Source organism: Pinus tabuliformis, chromosome Q, assembly GCF_031772625.1.
Source record: "Pinus tabuliformis cultivar Carrire ecotype Pingquan chromosome Q, CPIR1, whole genome shotgun sequence".
Taxonomy (NCBI): domain Eukaryota; kingdom Viridiplantae; phylum Streptophyta; class Pinopsida; order Pinales; family Pinaceae; genus Pinus; species Pinus tabuliformis.
Window position 1 is genome coordinate 546,286,950 of NC_142296.1, and position 23,596 is coordinate 546,310,545.

The 23,596-nt window shown below is 39.9% G+C and overlaps 1 protein-coding gene across 2 annotated transcripts in view; it reads left to right on the forward strand.

The window, feature by feature from the left end:
• Positions 1-23,596, forward strand: part of EMB2804 (tubulin folding cofactor B) — a 287,364-nt gene that overhangs the window by 164,221 nt on the left and 99,547 nt on the right. For both annotated transcript variants that reach the window (XM_089384839.1, XM_089384838.1), the window contains exon 8: positions 630-763. In XM_089384839.1, coding sequence (XP_089240965.1) covers positions 630-763 — 134 coding nt within the window. The remainder of the gene's footprint in view (positions 1-629; positions 764-23,596) is intronic.

The window sequence follows — 23,596 nt, forward strand, 5'->3', positions numbered from 1 at the left end:
CTTGCTTGGAAAATAAATTAAGGGAATAGGAATAAGACTTGATTGAAGAAGATAGGGAAGTAAAGCTTACCATTGGGCCATGGAATCTTTGCTTTCCTTGGTGATGTTTCCTTGTTAATGTGCTGAAGACTTTCTCACCCAGGGTTGGGAAAAAAGCATCAAACCTGAAAGACAAAAGACTATCAGCTTCAAAGGGGATTAAATCTTATAAAAATATATAACCAAAGCAAAGCAAGGAGTTCCTTAGCAAATCAGGATGTAATAGAACAAAATTTTGCAGCCATGGAGGTCTCCAACTCATGGCTAATGCTTGAATCTGCAGTCCTGAAATCATCCATAGCTTCTTCATATGCTTGGCCATCTTGGGGCAAATCATCAGCATGAATTTCAGTCAAATATGATTAGTTGAGTGAGGGTTTTGAAGCTTGGCTTTGTCTGTTGTATGCATTTTTGTTTGGATTTTTCGACTTCACATACATAATAGATTTTTGACACAGCATTTGATTTCAGATTTATCTGTTAATTTTAATCATTTATGGATCTCTCTGGAAATATCAATTTGGCACAGATTTTATATTAAGTTTTCTGTGGTGATTTCTGACAAGGCAATGTCACATTTAAACTTGTAGGTAGGTGATAGATGTGAAGTTGATCCTGGAGGCAAGAGGGGCATGGTTATGTTTGTGGGCAGGGCAGAAACTCTTCCTCCTGGATTTTGGGTTGGAGTGCAATATGATGAACCTGTTGGCAAGAACGATGGAATGTAAGACACATTCATTCTTAAAAATTCATAAGGAGTACACATACACAACAGTGCATTGCAATTTCCTATTTTTCTTTTGTTTATTAGTAAGTACATAATTTTTTGGTGGCAAGTGATTCTGGCTTATGATATCTGTAAGATGCAACTTTGTTAGATATCAATAACTTTTTCATAATACAAGGAGTTCATGTACGCATAAGATGGAGGAAATGAAGCATGTAATTATGAAACTTTTCTCAGCTTAAAAATGACCAGGATGAGACAATAATAATGTATTCTTCCCATAGAGTTATAGGCTCAACAACCCTCTCAATAAAATAACAATATCCTTCTTTAGCCTTAGATATAGCTTAGGAGAACATAAAAACCATTATCCACTACCAAACTAAGGTGGATAACGTCAACAATATTAAATTATAAAATAAGAAGTGGTTATGCCACATATACAAATCCTCAATTAATAACCTCCATGAAGGTAGGACATCTCCATTAGGGGGAAGAAAACTATGCCAAGTTTACAATGTCTATCTTCAAAACATTGAAAATAGCACAACAAATACCTTTAAGTATGGACGACCCGTCAACATGGTGCAATGATTGTTAGGGTCATAACATCCCTAACCCCTTAAGTAGATAGAGTACTATGTATTGCTATGTATGGAGGCCATCACTAGTGATTATGGCTTGTTGTCACCTAAGATGTACACCTAAATGCAGGAATAATTTTCAACCCGAGAAGGTATAGCCTTTAAGGCATGATGTTCAGAGAAGGGGCTATCACCTATTCCCAACTCTCTTTGTTTAAGCTCTCTCCTAGGCAACCTATGGGGGGTAGTCCCTAAAGATGATTACTAAAGGAAAACTTATTGAAAACAACAAGTTCTAGGAGATCAAGGGAATGAAATTACCATCCAATATAACTTGAATTAATAATTAATTGGCAAGTATAAATATTGATTAGCAATGTAGATATCAAAATACATATTCAATTAAATGAATATGTCGTCAACAAGATAAAGTGTGCTAGACCAATGGATTATAAACAATGCTCAAATAAAGCTATAATACTTGCAAGATGATAAAATGATACTTCAAGTTTAGTGTTACTTGGGAGCGGGAGCGAAAGTGGGGAGCGGGAGCGAGAACGGGTGTGGGAGCGACATTTTTAAAAGCTCTCAGTTTGGGAGCGAGTCCCAGAGCGATTTTATATTATATATATATATATATATATATATATATATATGATACAGATATGTCAACAAAAACATGTGGAATGATGAATTAGATATAAAAAACATAAAAAAACATAGATTGATCATTGAACCATATAACATCAATCATCTAGAAGTTATAATCTTCATCAACCACGTCCACAAGTTAGTAACATACAACATATTGAGTCTCGTGAATCATGATTCATCAATCTTAAAGTTTCAACTTCAAGCTTTCAAAATTGAAAATTCAATATATAACATTTATCATCATTGATCACCAAAGTTGTACTTGTAAGCTAAGTTTAACCATTACAAGAAATAATATCTAACATGAAATGAAATGTTATAAAATTAATCATGAAATGAAATGAAACAACTTTCACGAAGCATCATATTCATAATTCAGAATCATTACCAATGAGTTATAATTGCGAACTTCAAACTTCAAACTTAAATTGTCACAGTCATATATTGTTTACAAAAAATATCATTATGATATGAAAGAGTCAAGACTCAACAGTTATGAAAACTAATAGAAACTAGAAAAGACAAGTAAACTGTAAATCTATTATCTACTACTTCATGTGGCCCTTGCCACAAGAAGTGTTTGATGTATGAGCAGGTCGTGGTGGTCTTCTAGGAGTCTCCTCTTGCACAGACCTACGACCAGAACCAGAAGGCACATGCCCTCCACGTGAGGGTGTAGATGGAGGCGACGACAACAAAGGAACAAGACTCGAAACTCGAGCACTGCTACTAGATGGTGTAGGTGGCATGGTTATCACTTCATCTTCCTCTCCCATAAGTTCCACTTCCGGTTCTTCAAGATGTATAGTGCCATCCTCCAAATTATCATCCTCTGGGTGTTTGTCCCAAATTTTATATGTTGGATCCTCATAAGCCTGATCACAGTAATGACTCAACAACCTCAAGTTGTAGTGCACATAAACCAAGCTTTCTGCCCGGTTTTCATTGAGTTTGTTTCTTTTCACATTATGTATGAAGCTGTAGGTGCTCCAACACCTCTTTGCAGAAGAAGTATTTACAACCTGTGAGAGAACTTTTTTTGCCAATTTTGGCAAAAGTCCCTAGCCACCATATGATTCACACCATGTGAGAGCATCAAATTTGTCTCTATCTTCCATTGCATGAAAGGTACCAAACAAACCAGTGCAACTGAAGTATCTGCCTAATTCAAGATGCACACTAGCACATTCCTTCCTGTCAGGTATCAACTTTTCTAATGCTTGCAAATATCCTGTAGATAACTCTTCATTTATATGGGGTTTGACCCTAACCCCACCCCTTGGTGCAAGTTGGCCCAACCAAGATGTAGAGTAGTATTTTGGCGTAAGGATATACACCAAGCAATATAGTGGAACATTAAGTTTATCTCACCGTATACACACACAATCATGAATCAATTTATACAAGTTGGGATCATTGTTATGAACAATATCTTTTATTTGCTCCAACATGGTATCCATCTGCTCATACACCTCGCCAATCATTGGTTTAGCTGTATCTGCAAACCGAATCATGTGATAAACGGGCTTGGTGAAATCCAATACTTGCCTCACATGTGCCCAAAACATACCATCAAGAGCGGCCTCCTCCACCTGTTCAAAACCTTGCCTGTCAGCTGCATTTGTAGCCCTTTCCTTTAATACCTACCAGTGTGGACTTGATACCATGCTAGCCAATGACTCTCTTACCTTCAAAAGGCACTTGAAAGTGAGGTAATAGCTACCAAATCTAGTCCTCGCAATCTTCAACAACTCCAATTTTTGAGTGACTGCAGAAAAGGCCATGGGTATTGCTATGATTTGTAATAAATTTTATCATTTTTTTGCTTCTCTTGTACAAATCACCAATCCATTTGTATTGTTCGCTTTTGTTCTTAACAATATCATGCATCAAAAGGTTCATTGTGTGAACCAAACACCTGGACCAAAATATGTTGGGGTATTTATCCTCAATAATTGCTCCTGATGCCTTACAATTAGGAGCATTATTAGTGATGACTTGGATGACATTGTATGGCCCAATACACTCAATTGTTTCAAGTAATGGTTTTGCAATGTTGATGCTGGTCTTGAACTTGTCTGAGTAATCATATGCTGAAAGAAAGATGGCACCACTAACAGACACAACAAGAACATTTATCAATGGCTTGCCTTTTACATTTGTCCATCCATCAGATATAATGGACACCCCATGGTCAGTCCAAGAACTTGTCATTCTATTCAAAGAATGTGATATTTTTGCTTTTTCATGATCAAGTCCAACGGTTCTTGCCTTGTCATACCCAGGGCTCTTGTATCCTTTAGGGGCATCATTTATTGCAAAAACCATTTCGTGCCAATAAGGTGAGGGAAGAACATTGAATGGTATCCCACATGCAAAGAGAAACCTATAAACTTTTGAATCCACATCATTCCTACACCCTTCATCAAGGAAATCTGATATGTTTCTCCGCCTTAAACTTGGTGACCCTGTGCCTCCAAATCCACTGCCTTGGGAGGATGCTGAAGGAGTTCTTTGTGCATGTGATTGTGAGCTTGGTTCAAAGAAATCCTTTGATTTTTTAGATTTGTATTGGGCTTCCTCCTCTTCCCTTATGTATTTGACTCTATCTGCTGCTGACACACCTGTACAAGTTTTGATTCCTATTTGTTTATCTCCATCCCATGGCCTTTTCCCGCAGAGGTGCTTTCTGGCACGGGGGTATGAACCTGTGTAATTATTGTTGCAATGGGGGCAATGAAATTTAGTGGTTCCACCCCCTTTCCCTGCTTCAGGCCTATTAACGTATTTCCATAGTGGGGTTTGGACTTGTTTATTTTTTTGCGCTGACTCATGTTCACTCTCCTCCAACTCCTCCTCACCGGGGTTTTCATCAAATCCACTATGACCCCCTTCTTCATTTTCAACCCTCATTTTTCTACTCTCCAACACCATAATAATCAAAAAAGGAACCAAGAAGAAGAAAATGCCAAGAAATATAACCATGATGTTTGAAATTTTAAGTTTTGAATCTGCAAAATTTAAAAAAATGGAATGGGAATGGGAATGGGAAATAGAAAAAAAAATTTATTTATTTATTTAGAAATGAACATTAAAAAAAAATTGCTAGACACTCTATTGTAGAGCCTACTTCTTTGGCCTCCAATCTCCCCTTGCAAGTTCTTCAATCTCCCCTTGCTCCTTGCTTTCTCTTGTTCTCTCACTCTCTTGCTCCTTGCTCCTTGCTCTCTCTTGCTTTCTGCTTGCTCTTCACTCTCTTGCTCTCACTCTCGCTCTCACTCTCACTCTCTCTCTCACTCTCTCTCGCTGTCACTGTTACTATCACTGTCACTCTCAAACAATGATGAAATGAATGAGGGAGGTTCTATTTATATTCTTTCCCTCCCTCCAACCCTCGCTTCCTACCTCCCTCACTTTATTTTCACACAAATCGCGTTTTTTTCCTGCGAATTTTTTGTTAATTTTATTTATTTATTTATTTATAATTAATTATTTAATTTAATTTTTTTTTTTAATTTATTTATTTATTATTATTTTTTTTTTCCGCACATTTTTTCTAGGCGTCACTCACCGCCACTGGGAGCGATTTTTATAACTTGGGAGCAGTGGGGAGCAATTGCTCCCCGACTGCTGCCGGGTTGTAAAAATCGCTCCCGGAGCGACGGGAGGGACGCTCCCTCTGTTGATTTGAAAAAAAACCAAGGAGCTGATTTTTTTTTAGGGAGCGCACTCCCGAAATCGCAGCGCGCTTCTGAACCGCTTCCGTGTCACTCTTGCTCGGAGCGCAGATTGGGAGTGGGATCGGGGGGGGGGGGGCTCCTTTGCAACACTGTTCAAGTTACAAGATATGCGGTGTTGCAAGACAAACATTAGTACAATATGATAGCACAATATTGAAATATGAGCAATAAGATAGAACTTGCAAAATAAATAAATCTTGTACTTTAAAGAGATGGTTAGAAAAGATAGAACAATATTGTAGGCCAAATGAGCAAGTAATTCAAATGACAAGTACAAGAGAAGTATAAGGTAACGTTGCAGGTAAAATAAAACACTCACAATCCAACTTGATGCAAAATAATGTTGAAAATCAAATGTTCTATGTTGTAACAATCACTTATTACAAAACTTCTTTATGTTGCAATTTTAGTTAAACAATTGTAGATAGAACATAAATCAAATGCACAATAGAAGACAACCAAGAACTGAATGAGACACAAAATTTAAGTCTAATGACCAGGGAAAAACCCACAAGGGGAAAACCCAACTAGATTCTTCTTCTATTAGGTATCAATTGTTTAGCAGAGATACAAAGTACAATGAGAGATCAAGAGAATGATTAAGTTCACCCAAATTTGAACAAGTTGTTCCATGAAGATCACCGGTAGCAATAGCTGATGCAAACATTGAATCAACCTTGAAGTTCTGCTTTTACTCTCCATGTCTCACTCTCTCTCACAATCTTCTTCAAATCTTTCCAACTCTCTCTCTCAAGTTCGAATCCTTCTTTCACAATGCACAAGTAGCGAGGAGATGAGATGATATGAGATACATATATAAGAGAAGTAATGAATTATGTGTTGAGAAATCTAGGGCATAGAGATTAAGTGATTTCTCTTCTATTAGTAACTGCGTGTGATTTATTTTTTCTTCTTTAGATTAGGATCTTCTTTTACTTAGGTTATTAGTGTTCTTCTTCATCAAAACAACTACAAATGCATAAACCATAAAAAGACAAGAGACACAGAATATAGGGTATCAGCGAGGGTCAAAACCTCCACTCTTTGAGAGGAAAACCCGAACAAAATGTTCTTCTTATAGATATTCCAATTGACGAATACCAAGGCCAAGACCCTTGACCTATTTTCCCCTCCAAGGCCAAGACACAAATCCTACTTGATGAGATTCTTCCTGCAATGATCAAACCTTTGCTTCTTCGTTCTTCTTGGCTACTCTTTAGAATTTTGGTTCCTTGGTTCAACACTACACTTCAGAAAACCCTTAGCCCAAAACAGTCCCAAAACTGATGCTGGAATATTTTGTATCTTTTCCTCTCTCTTCGCTGGCTCCTTCTTTGTCACCTTTGTATTGCTTAACTTCAAACTACTGTACTTTGCACTTGCTGTACTGCTGTACCTTCGCACTGCTATCCTTGTACCTTCACACTACTATCCTACTACCTTTGCACTGCTATCCTTTCCCACTGTACACTTTCGCACTCCTGTAATTACTGTAGTACCTTTGCACTTCAGACTGAGATTACCGAAATTCTATGACAAATATGAAATTCGAGCAACCTATTTATAGTAGTTTTCCCGTGTATATGAGCCAACATGAGTACATGAGAGCTAACATGAGTACATGAGAGCCGACATACCCATTAAGTAAGTTATATTGTCCTTTTCATAGCCGACTTCAAGGAGAGGTTTTGTGCATGGTTTTGGAGGGCTTACACACTTATTAAATGACTCATACAAGATGCAACATGCCCAAGAAGGGTCCTTCATACATGACATTGACTCAATTAGACTTTATGACCAATCCTAAGGACTCTCAATGGGAGTCATACTAAAAATAAAATTTCTTGCTCATGAAACCCATGAGACAAGCATTACAATAATAATTTTATTTTTCTTCTTTTCATCAATCACAAAAAATCATAATTACACATGTCATTATGAAGACTGAACCTAGTTACACTTTTCAACACTCCCTCTTAACTAGGGAGGTAATCATATTGGTACTTGGTCATTCTCAATCTGAAGAATTAGATTCGTAACCCATTTTTTTAGCATCATATCAACCAACATTGTCACATAGCAAGCCCTTGACTAATAGCTCTATCTTTCCACGAGATCTGAGCACAATTCTGGCGAGACCAATGATGTATAAACACCCTCATCATTGTCTCTCTCAGAACATAACCCACCCGAGTTGTCAGGGTGTGTTCCACTAGGACTATTCCTATCTTGGATTTCGAGTCCTCAAAGAGTATCGGTCCTCAATGACTACTCTTATCTTGGATCCCTAATACATCCTCAAAGAGCATCAGATACCAGATGCTTACCCAATCCTCTATTCTGTCTTCCCAAGTGAAGACAAGAGTGATGTGTCTATCTTTCCCTCTTAATTAGGGAGGACATATCTATTCCAATAAAGGAATGTACTCACTCATACAAAAGGAATGTACCTAAGCTCCCTCTTGGCTTAGGAATTTCCATGTTTCTTCCAAGTCAGAAACTTGTTTCCAGGCTCCCTCTTAATTAGCGACCTACAACAACTCCTTAGGTGGAGATGATGGGACAACCAACTGCTTGAAGAACTCCTCTTTATGATGTCATGAACTTCTTTTCGTTATTTAGGAGTCTTCATGTTTGTGACTTCTACACAGGGCACTGACCATCCATCACTTTCATCCATGATCCAACCATGTCATCATCGGAAAGTGATCCATCAGTCCATATCTAGCCTTCCTTCATGCCATGCTGCTTTCTTCATGCCATGTTTACTTAAGGATCTTTACATCCTACGACATGTGCATCAGTGGTGGAAGACATCCATAGATCTTCCCTTGGCAACTTTACGTAAACCCATCCAGAAAGTAAAGGAATGAACATTAAAATCAACATCACCAAAGATATATATATTGTCAAGGGTCTCTTTCCTTTTCAGACTTCATCAGAGTCTTCATATCTTCCATGGAGATATCCTAGTCAAATCTTCTTGGTCTTTCGGATGTTGATTGCCTTTACCATGGTTACATATTCCATGATCTCTTCCTTCCTTTCTTCGCACATTACATTCCTAGGAGATTCCAATTAGAGTTCCTTAATTGTAGTCAACCACCTCATACTTCATATGAGGACATTTTATGTTGATTTTCATTTAGTGAATATGTGACCCATGCATTCCTGCATTCCTTTGAGGGAGGAGATCCTTACTTTTGATCATGCTCTCAAGATAGAGCATTGATCCATGTTACTTGCAACCATATGGCATGACTTCCACAATATCAAATGTAAGCATACTCACCTCATTTTTTCTTTGGGTCATCCAGACTTCCTGCAACAACTTCATTGGTTGAAAGAGCTTCAATCCCTTGAACTGCTTCATTTTTATGTCATCATACCATCATCCCATGAATTCCACAAAATTGGAATTTTTGATGAAACACTTGCTTTTCCTCATGATCGGTGAACCTTTCAATGAAGATTCCATTAGAGAATCTGGAGGATCTAAAGCAATGTTGCGAACATTGGCATCGGGATAAAATCGGCAAGGGTCCAAAAAACCAAAAAATCGCAAAAATCGGGAAAATATCGGTAAAAAATCGGCAAACATCAACAAAATTAAGATACCATAAAAATATCTCTAAAAATCGGCAAACATTGGCTAGGCCAAAAAATCGTGATTTTAAGATAAAATCGGGATGTTATCGAGATGTTCGAAACACTGATCTAAAGTATCCCCATCAGCAGATGTTTCCTTTTGAGAGATGTATGGTGAACCTTGTACTAGATGACCTTGCTACTTATGTTCCCAATGAGATTCCCAAGAGCTCTATCATCGACTCCCATAGATTCTAACCATCTTTCATGCTTTTCTATGATGATGTCCCGAGCTATTGCTTTCAATGCTTCTATGGTGACTTGATGCATCCCATTTAGTGAATCATGATAGACATATCATACAACAGAAGACTTAGGAAGTTGAAAATAAGTTAGGTGAGGAAGACTATCTCAATAGTGGAGATCTATTACTTCCTCCTTCTTGGATTTCTTCTTTTCAGCTTCCTCCACTTCTTCGATAATATGAGCTTCTTATGTTCTTCTTTTGTTATTGTCCTTCTTGATCTTAGGACAGTGTCTTTTGTAGTGTCCATATTCTTGACATCCATAACATTGGATTTTAACCATGTTCTTTTTCTTTTTCTGAGGACCAAACTTTCCAAATTGTCCCTTTCTTCTTGTCATTGTAGCATAAGCTTGATTTTGCTCACCTGCTCCCACATCAGATTTGGCCTTTAGTCTAGATTATTCAATCTTGCATAGTGACCATAGATCCTGGAATGGAGTAGCTTCTTTCTTCCCATAAATACTTGAAGTAAAGTTACCCCACTCCTCTGGTAGTGCATTTAATACCACTGTAGTCATTTCACTATCAAACATGACTTCTCCCAGTTCTTGTAGTTGATCCCAGATCTCAGATATCCTCATAAAGTATGAGGTTATTCCATCTACCCTAAACATTTTCATCTTGTAGAGTTCTTGCCTTAATGAGATAACTTCTCTAGTAGTGCTTACAGAATACAACTCTACTAGTTTGCCATAAATTTCTTTTGAAGTTTTGAGTTTAGATACATATGGGATGAGGGGATCCTTGATGGATTCTATGAGAATCCTTTGAGCCCTAACTTCCCCCTTCATATACTTGGCAAGTGCTTGAGCATCTTCCTCTCCTGGTTTTGTGATAGATCCTTGGAGATTTCCATAACCTCATTTTCAATGAGATTCAGATCTGTCCTTTTCTTCCATGCAAGATAGTTTGAAGCCCCAACCAATTTGTTGCTTTCCTTGCAAAAAGACATTTTGCCAGATTCAGATAAGGTCATATACTTACTTGATAGGATGCTTCTTTCTCCTTGCTATTGATGATGATATAGAGGATAGAAAACTTCTTTTGATGAAGATAGTTTTCTTCAATGATGATCCTTGATCCCACAGAGAGGGAGATCCCTTGGATCTTTTTGATGATGATGATGTCTTCAATGGTAGGGATCTTGCTTGAGAGAGATCGCCTTAGAGTCTTGATGACAATGCCTCTAGCTTCCTTTGGATGAATAGACTTCAAAACACTTCAACTTGATTTGTAGATCCTTTCAACTTGAGTAGACATAGGGTTTTGGCCTTCTTTTCTTTGATGATGATCCTAATACTTCTTTGTAGACTTTTTGACTTCAAGATGATCTTTGCTTTGATGCCTTTCTTGAGATTTGATCCTTGAGTGTCCCTTGATAAGATGCCCTTCCTTGACTTAGTTACCTTGGCTCTGATATCATGTTGAGAAATCTAGGGCATAGAGATTAAGTGATTTCTATTCTATTAGTCACTGCTTGTGACTGCTTTTTACTTCTTTAGATTAGGATCTTCTTTTACTTAGATTATTAGTATTATTCTTCATCAAACAACTACCAATGCATAAAGCATAAAGAGACAAGAGACATAAAATATAGGCTATCATCCATGGCGAGACCTCTCTCTTTGAGAGGGAAACCCAAACAAATTCTTCTTCTTATAGAGATTCCAATTGACAAATACCAAGGCCAAGACCCTTGACCTATTTGCCCCTCCAAGACGAAGACACAAATCCTCTTTGATGAGGTTCTTCCTGCAATGATCAAACCTCTGCTTCTTCGATCTTCTTGGCTACTCTTTAGAATTTCGGTTCCTTGGTTCAACACTACACTTTAGAAAACCCTTAGCCGAAAATAATCCCAAAACTAATGCTGGAATATTTCGTTTCTTTTCCTCTCTCTTCGCTAACTCCTTCTTTGTCACTTTCGTACTAAACTTCAAATTATTATACCTCACACTTGTTGTACTGCTACACCTTCGCACTGTTGTCCTCATACCTTCGCACTGCTATCCTAGTACCTTTGCACTGCTATCCTTTCCCATTGCTGCACTTTCACACTTCAAACTGAGATTACCAAAATTCAGTGACAAATATGAAATCCGAGCAGCCTATTTATAGTAGTTTGCCCCTGTATATGAGCCGACATGAGTACATGAGAGCCGACATGTCCATTAAGTAAGTTATATTCTCCATTTCATAGCCGACTTCAAGGAGAGGTTTCGTGCTTAGTTTTGGAAGGCTTACACAATTATTAAATGGCTCATACAAGATGTAACATGCCCAAGAAGGGTCCTTCATACATGACATTGACTCAATTAGACTTTATGACCAATCCTAAGGACTCTCAATGGGAGTCATACTAAAAATAAAATTTCTTGCTCATGAAACCCATGAGACAAGCATTACAATAATAATTTTATTTTTCTTCTTTTCATCAGTGGCATAAAATCATAATTACACGTCATTATGCAGACCGAACCTAGTTACACTTTTCAACATTCTGGTCATAAAGGAGTAATAAGCATGCCTTGAGGAAGAGTAAAATATACCATTTGGGGAGTGTAACTCATGCCATTATGAGGAGGCAATGCATGCCTTGTAACTTATGTCATTAAGAGGAAGGCAACACATGCCTAGATGGAGGAATCTCACATGCCTTAGTAACTTATGCCATAAAGGAGAGAGGTACGCATGCCTTAATAACTTATGCCATAAAGGAGAGAGTGTAACATATGGATTAAAGAGGGCATAAGAGGAATATTTTATGACATGTCTTCAATGAGTGTAAGAGAGTGTAAGAGGAGTGCAATGAATCCATTATGTAAATTTGGTAGCTCAGCGACAAATTCCAATTATTGGACTAGATTCCTCTTTTCGAGAGGACCAAAATTGACATTTGAAGCACTGAATTTGGATAAGGAAAGTTGTATTTTTGAAGTCAAGCCTACATGTATACAAATTGTCAAGGTCGGCTTAAGGACAAATCGTCCCTCCTCCAACTCATAAATACAAGTGACCTCAAGCTCATTTGGACAACATCTCAACACAACTAATCTTCTCTCTCTCAATCTGATTGGTTCGTACAAGTCTGAGGCAACTCTTTCTCTCCACACGTGCGAAGGGTTTCTTGGCATCCTTGACTTTTGCGTTGACTTTCTAAAACATGGATCTTTGACCAACGCTGACTTGGGTGATTTTGGCATGCTTTGACTTCATTCTTTTGGAGGAATTTTCTGTTTTGGAAGGCTGCATTAACTGGCACACAAATTGAGAAATTCGATGATGTTTGACTTAAGTTAACCATAGGAAAAATTGCAGACTTTGACCGCAGTATTTCTCTCTCATTTGACTGAGTTTGACTAGACATTCGTTAACTGTTTTGGGCTGAGTTTGACCAACACTTGAGGCTGCACTATTTGACTTTTGACCGAGTCTGATTGGAGCACTTTGACCAAAGAATTGTGGATTGGTTAGGGCAAGTTGACTTTTTAGATTTGCACAGTTTATGACAGTCGACCAGATTTGACTATTTCATCATTGGCATATTGGTTTTTTGCTGGTTGATTTGTTGGTCGAGTCAAGGCTTTGACTTTGACTCTTATTATGGAATTTGGCTCATTGCACTCTCTGCTGAACATTTGAAGGCAATCTAATAGAAGAAGAGTTTCAAAAGTGTTAAATTTTGGTATGTTCTATGCTTAGAGCAGTTTACTTCAATTTTTCATATTGGCCCAATGACAATATTCAGATTAGCAATCACATCAGCATGATAGTAAAGTGTAGATAGAACATAGACATAAATAGTAGAAGACAAGCCAAGACAAGAGGACACAAGATGTGGCACCAGCCATGGACAAACCCTAATGTGGGGAAACCCTTGATCAAATCTTCTTTAGTCTTCGATAGTTCAGCAGAGAGATAGAGATATAAAGTACAATGATTTGAAGTCAATACTTGACTTGCCAAATAAAAGATCAAACATTATAGATCTTCACTATGAAGATGACATAAAGGAGTTATACTCCTAGCACTAAGGACCGCAACTTGGAACACTGATAGAGCAGCCCTCAATTTTCATTTGATTGCATCATATCAAGCTTCTAGAATAAGGTTCTCCAAGGTGAGACCCTTACAAACCATGATGCTCCTCTCAACGTAGTCCTTCTAATATCCTCATGTTTCTGGCTATGGCCTGTGGCCTAGCTCAGCAAGACTGGGCCTGAATAAGTTCCAAAGTACTGTCTCCTAACGGTCCCAAAATCTGCCCAGATTTGTCTTACAATTGTTCTCCAAGGGAAGGCTGTCCCCTTTAATATTTAGAGCAACCTTCTAGCCCTTAACAGTTGCTGAACAATGGCTATGCCCTCCTCTTATTACAGTGGCATCCTACAGCCCTTAGAACAACCCTGTGGTAGCCCATTAGAGTGACTGTTAACCCTCCAACAAGTGCTCAATCAAACCTCCTAGCCTCGGCCTTTAAGAACAAGGCCTTGGCCTACCAACCAACAGTTCTTCCCCCAAATTGAACCCCTGAAACAACCCTTAATTGTCCACGCTTGCCAGACTTCTTCTTGCTGCGGCTTAGGCTCTTTTACCTGCGGATATAGGCCTCTTTTGAATGCAGGCAGAACTCGCTTCCACTGCGGCTATATCTCTTCCTTAACTGTTGCTAGGGATCTCCTTCTACTCTTCTCCTTTTCTTAATTGTGGCTAGGTCTCCATTAAGACAACATTTTAGACTTCATCTTACTTGCGATTAGGTCTCCATTCCCTTGGACTGCGTATAAGTCTCCTCCATGACTGCGTATGGGAGCCTGCTCTTTGACAACATCTAGGGCTTCCTTTTAGATTCGCTGCTAGGGTTAGATCTCCTCTAAGACAATGTATTCTCCTTTAGACCTCTCCTTCCACCAAAACCCAAACAAGTGGAGAGAGAGACCACAAGAGATGTGTGTGAAAAATGACTTGAATACCTCCTCTATTTATAATGAAACGTTGAGGATAAGTGGGGGTAATTTGGTTGTTGGCCGACCTTGATGAATTGTCACATAATACAAATAAATTCATATCTCCATGAATACATGTCGGAATCGGATGATCTTTAGATCAATCCTACACCTCTCGATGAGAGGAATCCAAGACAAATATCAACGGCCATAAATAAGAAGACCCACATGGAGTTTGGCCCTAGTTCCAAATTTTAACACTCCCTCTCAACTAGGGAGAACTCCAACTGCTAATCCATCTGCCAATTTGTACTATCTCTGCCATTAATGCAGTGCCCTGCACTGTTGAACTATGAAGAAGAAGAAGTGATCGAGAATGTATCATACCATTCTCTACTGACCTGAAGTCAATCCCAAATAGAGAGTGTCCCATACCACTCTTACTAATCCGAAATCAATTCCAAATAAAGAGTGTCTCATACCACTCTTACTGACCCGAAGTCAGCTCCAATTGATCCCAGATCAATATCATCCTAGCATGGGGAGTACAGTAGTACACGATGCGTCCATCGGTAGTACTGTGGTCCCTATCCTCATTTCCCTGCTCGTTTGCCAAATGAGAGGTACTTCCCATGAGTCCCAGACTGCATCGGTAGGATGTATCAACAGGAGAAGGATGAACCACTTATCTTGCCTACATGTCGCCATGGGGTATCCTAGGGGAAGGCTGAACTACTCACCTTGTACACAACAAATCACTAGGAGAAGGCTAAACCACTCACCCTATGATTGTGTCTCAGCAGGAGAAGGATAAACCACTCATCATGCCTACATAGCATACCACTAGGGGAAGGCTGAACCACTCACTCTATGGTTGATCATCCCTCCAAGAAATACCCCCAAGCCCCCGGAGCTCCCAAAGCTCAATGTCCATATCATACAGTATCCTCAGGAGAGGGTCTCTTCATGACTCCTAGTCGTTCTTGGAAAGTCAAGAATTTGACCTTTCCTAGGGGCTTTGTTAGAATATCGGCGACCTGCACATCAATCCCAATGTGATGGAGCCTTCTTGCTCCTTGTTGTACCATATCCCAGATAAAGTGGTACCTGATGTCTATATGCTTGGAGCGATCATAGAACACGATATTCCTCAACAATCGAATCCCACTATGGTTGTCATAGAAGATCATAGTGGTATACAACACATGTCCAAACAACTCACTGAAGAGCTTCCTCAACCAGACAACTATTGAAGTTTCTAAGTCTACCGGTTAGAAACCCTCCATGCACTTTACTGATTTATTCCTACCTACTTGTTTCGTTGCTTAACAAGTTATTTACAATGTAAATACTGAAAATAAACACTAGTGCATGCTCAACATGTTACAGATTGTCAACTCAAGGAAACAGAAACAAGCACACACAATGACACTGTTATTTTTGGACCAATGTCCCCGGAAAAACCTAATGTGGGAAAACCGATGCAGCTATCTGAGGGTTTTCTTATTAAGCAATTTCAAAGTACAATTCGGGTGCCAAATCCGGCTTACCCAACAAAGAATTTCCTTGGTAGTAGTACCTCCCAGTCTGAGACAAATGTCCCTGCTGAAACCCCGAATAAATCCTCCGGCAGCTCCTCAGCTCCAATCTGCTCCAGAAACCCCAGCGTCTGCCTCTCTAGACTACGTCAGCCTCTCTCTGCCCAACGCTGGCCTTGCCCTGAATGGGCTTTCATTAGCCTTTTGGCCCTCTGCGTCAGCAACGCTGGCCTCTTTGAAGCACTGTGCAGCTCATAGCTGCCTCTGCGTGAGCCCTGGCTGCTACTATGTCACTCTCTCTGGCTCCTGCGCTGATCTCCTGGCACTATCTCTGCCTCTCTGTCTCTCTATACTCAATGCCCTTCAGTTGCAACTCCGATAACTGATTCTATCTCTCGTAGCAAACCCCGCTCTAGAGAATAAAATCACTGATCATCTGGTGTACTCTCCAAGTGACCCTCAAGCCTCCTCTTATACTTTTTTCGGTGACATATCAACAACCGAGATTAAGTCCCTAATCAACAACTAAGATTAGATCTGGCTTGATCCATGTCTTTTGGACCATTCTAACACAGTTTTATATTAATCCACATTAATATTTTAATTTTCCTAAGTTTAGACTTAGGGACTCCATTAAAAACATTAATTATTTTAATATTTCTCAAACTGTTTAGAATCTGCCCAAACTCTTTTTGGGTATTGGAGATCTCATGTGCCCTAATCTCTCCACCAAATTTCGTGGCTAGAGCACATCCGTTGCTACCCCAAAACAACAACAGCTTCACACGAGGTCATACTTGCAGCTATGTGTTCGAACTCAGCGGTGCTCAAAGCAACCGACTTATGCTTCCTGCTCATCTAGGATATCGAGGCAGAACCCAAAGAGAAGTAGGGCTCAAAAGTGCTCTTGCGATCCTGCACACTGCCCGCCCAATCAAGATGAGAATAACCATGCAGCCTCACAGCTCCGGCAGTGTATCATAGTCCATGAGAGATAGTGCCTCGAAGATACCTCATAAGATTCTTGGCACCAATCCAATGTGAGTGATGAGGCTCAGCCATATGATGGCTCAACATGCTAACTGGAAAACATATATCCGGACGGAAATTCACCAAGAACATCAATGCTACTATGAGTTGATGAAACTCAGAGGAATTTCCCAATTCAGGTCCGGCAGCACTACAACATAACTTCTTAAAGTTAAGCTCTATCATGGTAGTCACGGGCTTGCAGTTCACCATCCCATATTCAGAATCCAACTCCCTCTTACGTTTGTAAATGAGAGGGTCTGCACCTATTAGAAAGAAGTCGTCCTCATAAGGTACTAGTGTGAGAGGTCTATCATCCACAACCTTAAAGCAAAGGTTTGGATTGACTTCATTCATAGTGAATCTCATCTTTATCAGATAGCTGTTAATCCTCTCAAACCAAGCACGGGATGCTTGCTTCAAATCATAGAGAGCTTTCTTTAACTTGTATACATGAGGTGCCCGGTCATGAACCTCAAGCCCATTGGGTTGATCCACATCTGTGGTCCCACTTCTTCTTGAGGGAAAAGATCTCCTTATAAGTTTTCCCTTGGTACATCTCAAACACATATCTTCATGCTCTTCCTTGAATTCGGGCATTCCTATCACCATCTGTCTCACATCGGGTAGGGATGTGTCGCAAGAAATGGCCCCCACTAGACTTCCTGCAACCTGATACAAAGTGCTAACCCTCAACCCAGGAGTAAAAGAATCTTTGAAATTTCTTTCCAAGTACATACCTTTCCATCTATGAATGCCACCTTGTAACCTTTGTCTTCCATTGCCAAAATGGACACCAGGTTCTTCTTGAGATCAGGTACATAAAGAACTTCTTGCAAATGAATTGAGTTACCCTGATCTAGTTGAAGAGTAACATTCCCTACACCTTTTACGGGATAGGTGGCATTGTCTCCAAGAATAGTCTCCAAGTTTGTTTCCTTCTCTCTCAGATTAGAGAGAGCTTCCTTGAATTCGATGAAGTGCCTTGAAGCACCACTATCAATATGCCAATTTCCCAAAGTATTCGGAGAAGAGGTAGAGGAGAGGGTCGATATAAGATAATACTCCTTTTGCTTATCAGAAACAACATTTGATTCTTCATACCTGGAGTTCGTTGCTTTCTTGGAGGGTTGACCATTTCCTTGATGTCGTGCATTCCTTTTTCCTTTGCCATTATACCTGTCATTCCTTCGATCATTGTTGTTGAAGTTGCCCCTGGAATGATTGTGATCATCATCATGTGATGTGTCCCTTCTATTCAGACACTCCCTTGCATAGTGGCCAAACTTATTGCAAGCAAAGCATTTGCCTTTCCTTCCTCCTTTGAATCCAGGGTTTCCATGGCAATGACCCTTAGATCCTGCATTATTCTTCCTTTTGGCATGAGTAGAGAAAGCAATATGGTTACTTTTATTAAAGGACATCTCTTGCTCCACCATCTTGGGTTCTTCTTGAATGCATGTCGACATCAGTTCCTCAAATCCTGGAATTCGATCATTATTGAGAATAGTGATTCTGAATATATACCACTCGGGTGGGAGACCTCCAAGGGTAGTAATAGTAATTTCCCTATCGGATATGATTTCTCCAATCGATAGAAGATCATTCTTGATCTCAGTGATCCTTAAGAAGTAGGATTGAATATCCTCGTGCTTGCCCTTCTTAATATCCTTCAACTTATTTTTGAGAAATAAAATTTGATTTGCATCACTAACCTTGAACATTCTTACCAACCTATCATAGATCTCCTTGGAGGTGTGTAGATCGAAGATGTAAGCCACCAGACGCTTGTCGATGGAATCTTTGATAATTTTCTTTGCTTTGACTTCACCCTTGGTGTACTTGTTCTTTGAAGTAGCCGATGCATTTGACGGAGGCTTTGGGATTCTACCTTCACGTAATCCGGCACCATTCGTGATAGTCAGACTTTTCATGGAGCTTATCTTCAGCCAGGAAGAGGGATGAGGAACCCATTGAGCCTTTTGTCCTTTCCAACTGTCTTTGGTGATTGCTCTTTCGCTCTTACTTGGGCTTTGTCTTCACCTCAGCTCTAATACCATGTTAAATTTTGGTATGTTCTATGCTTAGAGCGCTTTGCTTCAATTTTTAATAGTAGCCCAATGACAATATTCAAATTAGCAATCACATCAGCATGATAGTAAAGTGCAGATAGAGCATAAACATAAGCAATAGAAGACAAGCCAAGACAAGTGGACACAAGCCTTTATGAAACTCAAAGCATTTCCCAAATCTGGTCTGAAATCACTAACATATAACTTATGAAAGTTAAGATCCTTGAGGTAGTCATAGACTTGCAGTTTATGTTTCCACATTCGTAATTCAACTCCCTCTGTCTTCTACAAATGAGAGGGTTTGCACTTGTCAGACATAGGTGTTGGTATGAGAGGTCTATCATCCACAACCTTCAGGTAATGGTTTGGATCGGTTTCACTCCTAGTGAATCTCAGCTTCATCCGACAGCTATCAATCCTCTCATACTACGCCCGGGGTGTTTTGCTTCAAGCCATAGAGGGCTTTCTTCCACCTGCATATGTGAGATTTCTGATCATCAATCTCAAACTCCTCGGGATGTTCCAAACCTGAGGACCTACTGCATGAGGGTAATGGTCCCCTTTTAAGATTTTCCTTTGGTACATCTCAGACATGTACCTTCATGCTCTTTTTGAATTCAGGCATCCCTGTCATCATCTGACTCACAGATCTCTAGTGCTTTGTTAATGGACATGGTCCCCAGTGGACTTCCTACAACTTGATACAACCCTGAACTCAAAAACATCTTTGAAAAGTCTAAAACATGTACCTTTCCGTCGATGAGTGCCACCCTGTAACCTTTGACTTCCATAGCTGAAATGGACACCAGGTTCTTCTTTCGATCGAGTACATAAAAGAGATTTTGTAAATGAATTGAGTTACCCTCATTCAATTGAGGGGTAACATTCCCCACACCCTTTCCAGGATAGGTGGCATCGGCTCCAAGTGTAATCCCACGATTGTTTCCATCTCTACCAAATTAGAGAGTGCACCCTTCTATCTGATAAAGTGCTTGGAGTTGCTTTCTTTGAAGAGTCGACCATTTCCTTGATGACCTGCATTACCAGTCATTCTTTGATCATTGAAAATGTCGCTGGAATGATTGTTAACTTCATCAAGAGATGTGTCTCTGCCATTCGGACACTCCTTCGCATAATGGCCGAACTTATTGCAACCAAGGCATCCGCCTTTCCTTCCACCCTTAGATCCAAACTTCCTAATGAAGTGATGTTTAAGTAGGCCATCAGAGACTTCCGTTGTGCCATTCTGATAATATTCTCTTCTTCCACTTGACCCTCGGTGAATTTGAAGAGGGATGAGGAACCCATTGATCCTTTTGTCTTTTCCCAACTGTCTTCAGTGATTGCTGTTTCACTCTTGCTTGGGCATTGTCTTCTCCTCAGCTTTGATACCATGTTAATTTTAGGTATGTTCTATGCTAGAGCAATTTATTTCAATTTTAGTTAACTCAATATCTTTTCCTGATCAGCAATCACATCAACGTTTAAAGTAAATTGCAGATAGAACATAAATAAATCGCAGAAGACAAGAGAACAAAAGATGTGGCGCTAGCCAGGGACAAACCCCACAATGTGGGGAAACCCTTGATCAATTCTTCTTTTATTTTCTTCATAGTTCAGCGGAGAAAGTGAGAGAGATAGTACATTTACAATAGAAGTCCATACTTGACTTTTGATATCGCAAGAGATCAGTTGAAGACATATTGCTTCAACTGATTCTCTAAGGTGACTCCTTCACCTATCTTAGTGCTGCATCTCGTCCATTTGCTGCACCTTACTGTGTAGCACCATCATGCTGCATCATGCTGTCTCATTCATCATCGTGCTGCCCTTTACTAACATGCCCATGATGCTGCATCTTACATCATCATGATCTGAGACTGTTCATCCTTTGCTGTTCATGTGATAGGGTTTCTACAGATATGCTACCTACAGCTGTTCATTGCTGCTACAGGTATGCCACCAATCTATCACTGTTGTACTACTGCATCACTGATATTTTCAGTACTACTACCATCATTGATAACATCATTGCTGCACCATGACTGTCCCTTGAAATTACCATAGAGGTAATCTCTGCATCTTCAACGAGATCATGATCTTACAAGAACTAGATCATGACTTTGTCACAGATCATTCTTGACACAGCTTCTTCCATTATGCTGAGAATGTAACTATCACTGTCATTATTACAGCAGCACTGACATTGCTTGAAACCTTCGTCACTGCTTCTCATTGTGCCCAGACTTCCAGCAATTTCCAAAAATCCTTTTCAACATGATTATGTAAGATATATATGCTGAGACTGAGGTTGTATCTTAATGTATGATCTACGGCTACCTCACTTGACCGCAATTATGACTGCGGCTTCTTCCACTAAGTCACTGCTGTAATGACTGCGGTTCTTCCATCATTGACTGCAGTTCTCCCATTCTTGACTGCATGAACAGGTGTCTTCATTAACTGCATTAGAGGACTGCGTTTAGATGACTGCGTGGAAAGTGTCTTCATGATAGCGTATAAGGATGGCTGTGTATGAAGTGTTTCCATGAACGTCTTTGTTACAACGTGTCTTCCATTACAGCGTATGAATGTCTTCCCTTACTGCGTTATAGGAGCCTCCTTGACTGTGTAGATTAGGGCCTGCGTATAAGACTTTTAGACAGTGTATTAGGGCCTGCGTATAAGGCTTTTGGATAGTGTATTAGGGCCTGCTTGCTGCGTAGAGCATCCTCCTATACCTGCGGCTTACTGCGGTTAGGGCATCACCTTTGGGCCAACGAATCTTCATTGTGTCTCTCCTTCACCAAAACCCAAAGACGTGGAGAGGAGGAGACTACACATGAAGAGGATGTGTGTCAAAATGACTTCAACTCCTCTTCTATTTATACTAAAACGTGGATGATGAATAGACACGTCTATTGGGCTTCTGAGCCTACACAAGTTGCTGGTCGACTTGACAATTTGTCTTATAACATAAATAAATTCATAGCTTCATAAATACTTATCAGAATTGGATGATCTTTAGATCAATCCTACACCTCTCGATGAGAGGGATCCAATAAAAATATCAGCTGCCATAAATAAGATGACCCACATGGAGTTTGGCCCTAGTTTCCAATTTTAACATAACTAGAAGGCTCCTTGTCGACGACTTTTGTCACCAACACCTTGTACCAATTAAGCTATCTGTGCTCTCTGGTGCTCGATCTAGGAGCTCAGACGAACACCTGCACATCCCTCAATGTATGGAGCATCTCTCTGCTCCTTTCGCTGGTGGTGGTTGGAGCTTCAGGCTACTCATGATGCCCCTGCTGCTCTGTTTGTTGTGAACTCACACGACCTCCTGCACTTGAGGTAGTGCTTGTACTAGTGACTGTACTTGTGCTCTGTTGTCCTTGTGGCTACTGCTCAGCCCTTACAGCTTCTACTGGCCCACTCTGATCATTTGCTAGCAACTTGCGAGATCTCCTAAAGGCTTTCTCTTTTTGGAACTTCACGTCTTGTCTCACGATAATCCTCTTGATACTAGGAATGTAGATCCTATATGCCTTGGACGTTTTGCTGTAGCCAATGAAATATCCCTTCTCTGTAGTCTAATCAAGTTTGGTGCATTTGTCATTTGGCACATGATAGTATGCTATGTTGCCAAAGATCCTGGAGTGCTAGACCTCTGGCTTCTTCCTTGTGAAGACCTCCTTTGGTGTTATCTTCCCCAACGTTCTATGAGGAATCGTATTCTGTATATACATTTCCATGCTACATGCCTCTGCCCATAGGAACTTGGGCATATCTTGGTCATACAACATCGCCTTTGCTGCCCCAACAATAGTCCTGTTCTTCACTTTGCTACTCCATTTTGATGTGGATTGTATGGAGTTTTCCACTCTCTCCTAATGTTCTTCATACAGAACCCCGTGAAGTCCTTGTCTATATACTCTCCTACATTGTTTGTACGAAGCACCATGATCCTTTTGCCTGTCATGTTCTCCATAAGAGCCTTAAACTCTTGGAAGCAACTGAATACCTCATCCTTTGTCTTCAAAAAGTAGATACAAGTTTTCTTGGAGAAGTCATCTATGAAGGTCACAAGGTACTTGTAACCTCTGAGAGGTTTGGTGGATATCAGGCCACAAATGTTTGAGTGTATCAATTGCATCACACCATTGGCTCCACTGTCACTTCTTGGGAATACTGCCTTTGCAAACTTCCCAAGTACGCACCCCCTGCACATGTCATTGTGTTCCATGCTCAATTATGGAACCCCTGTTACAGCCTCTTTGAGCAACCTAAGTGCTCCATGGTGCAAGTGTGCCATCCTCCTATGCCATAACTCTTCTAAATCTCTACCACTACTACTGCTGTTACTAAC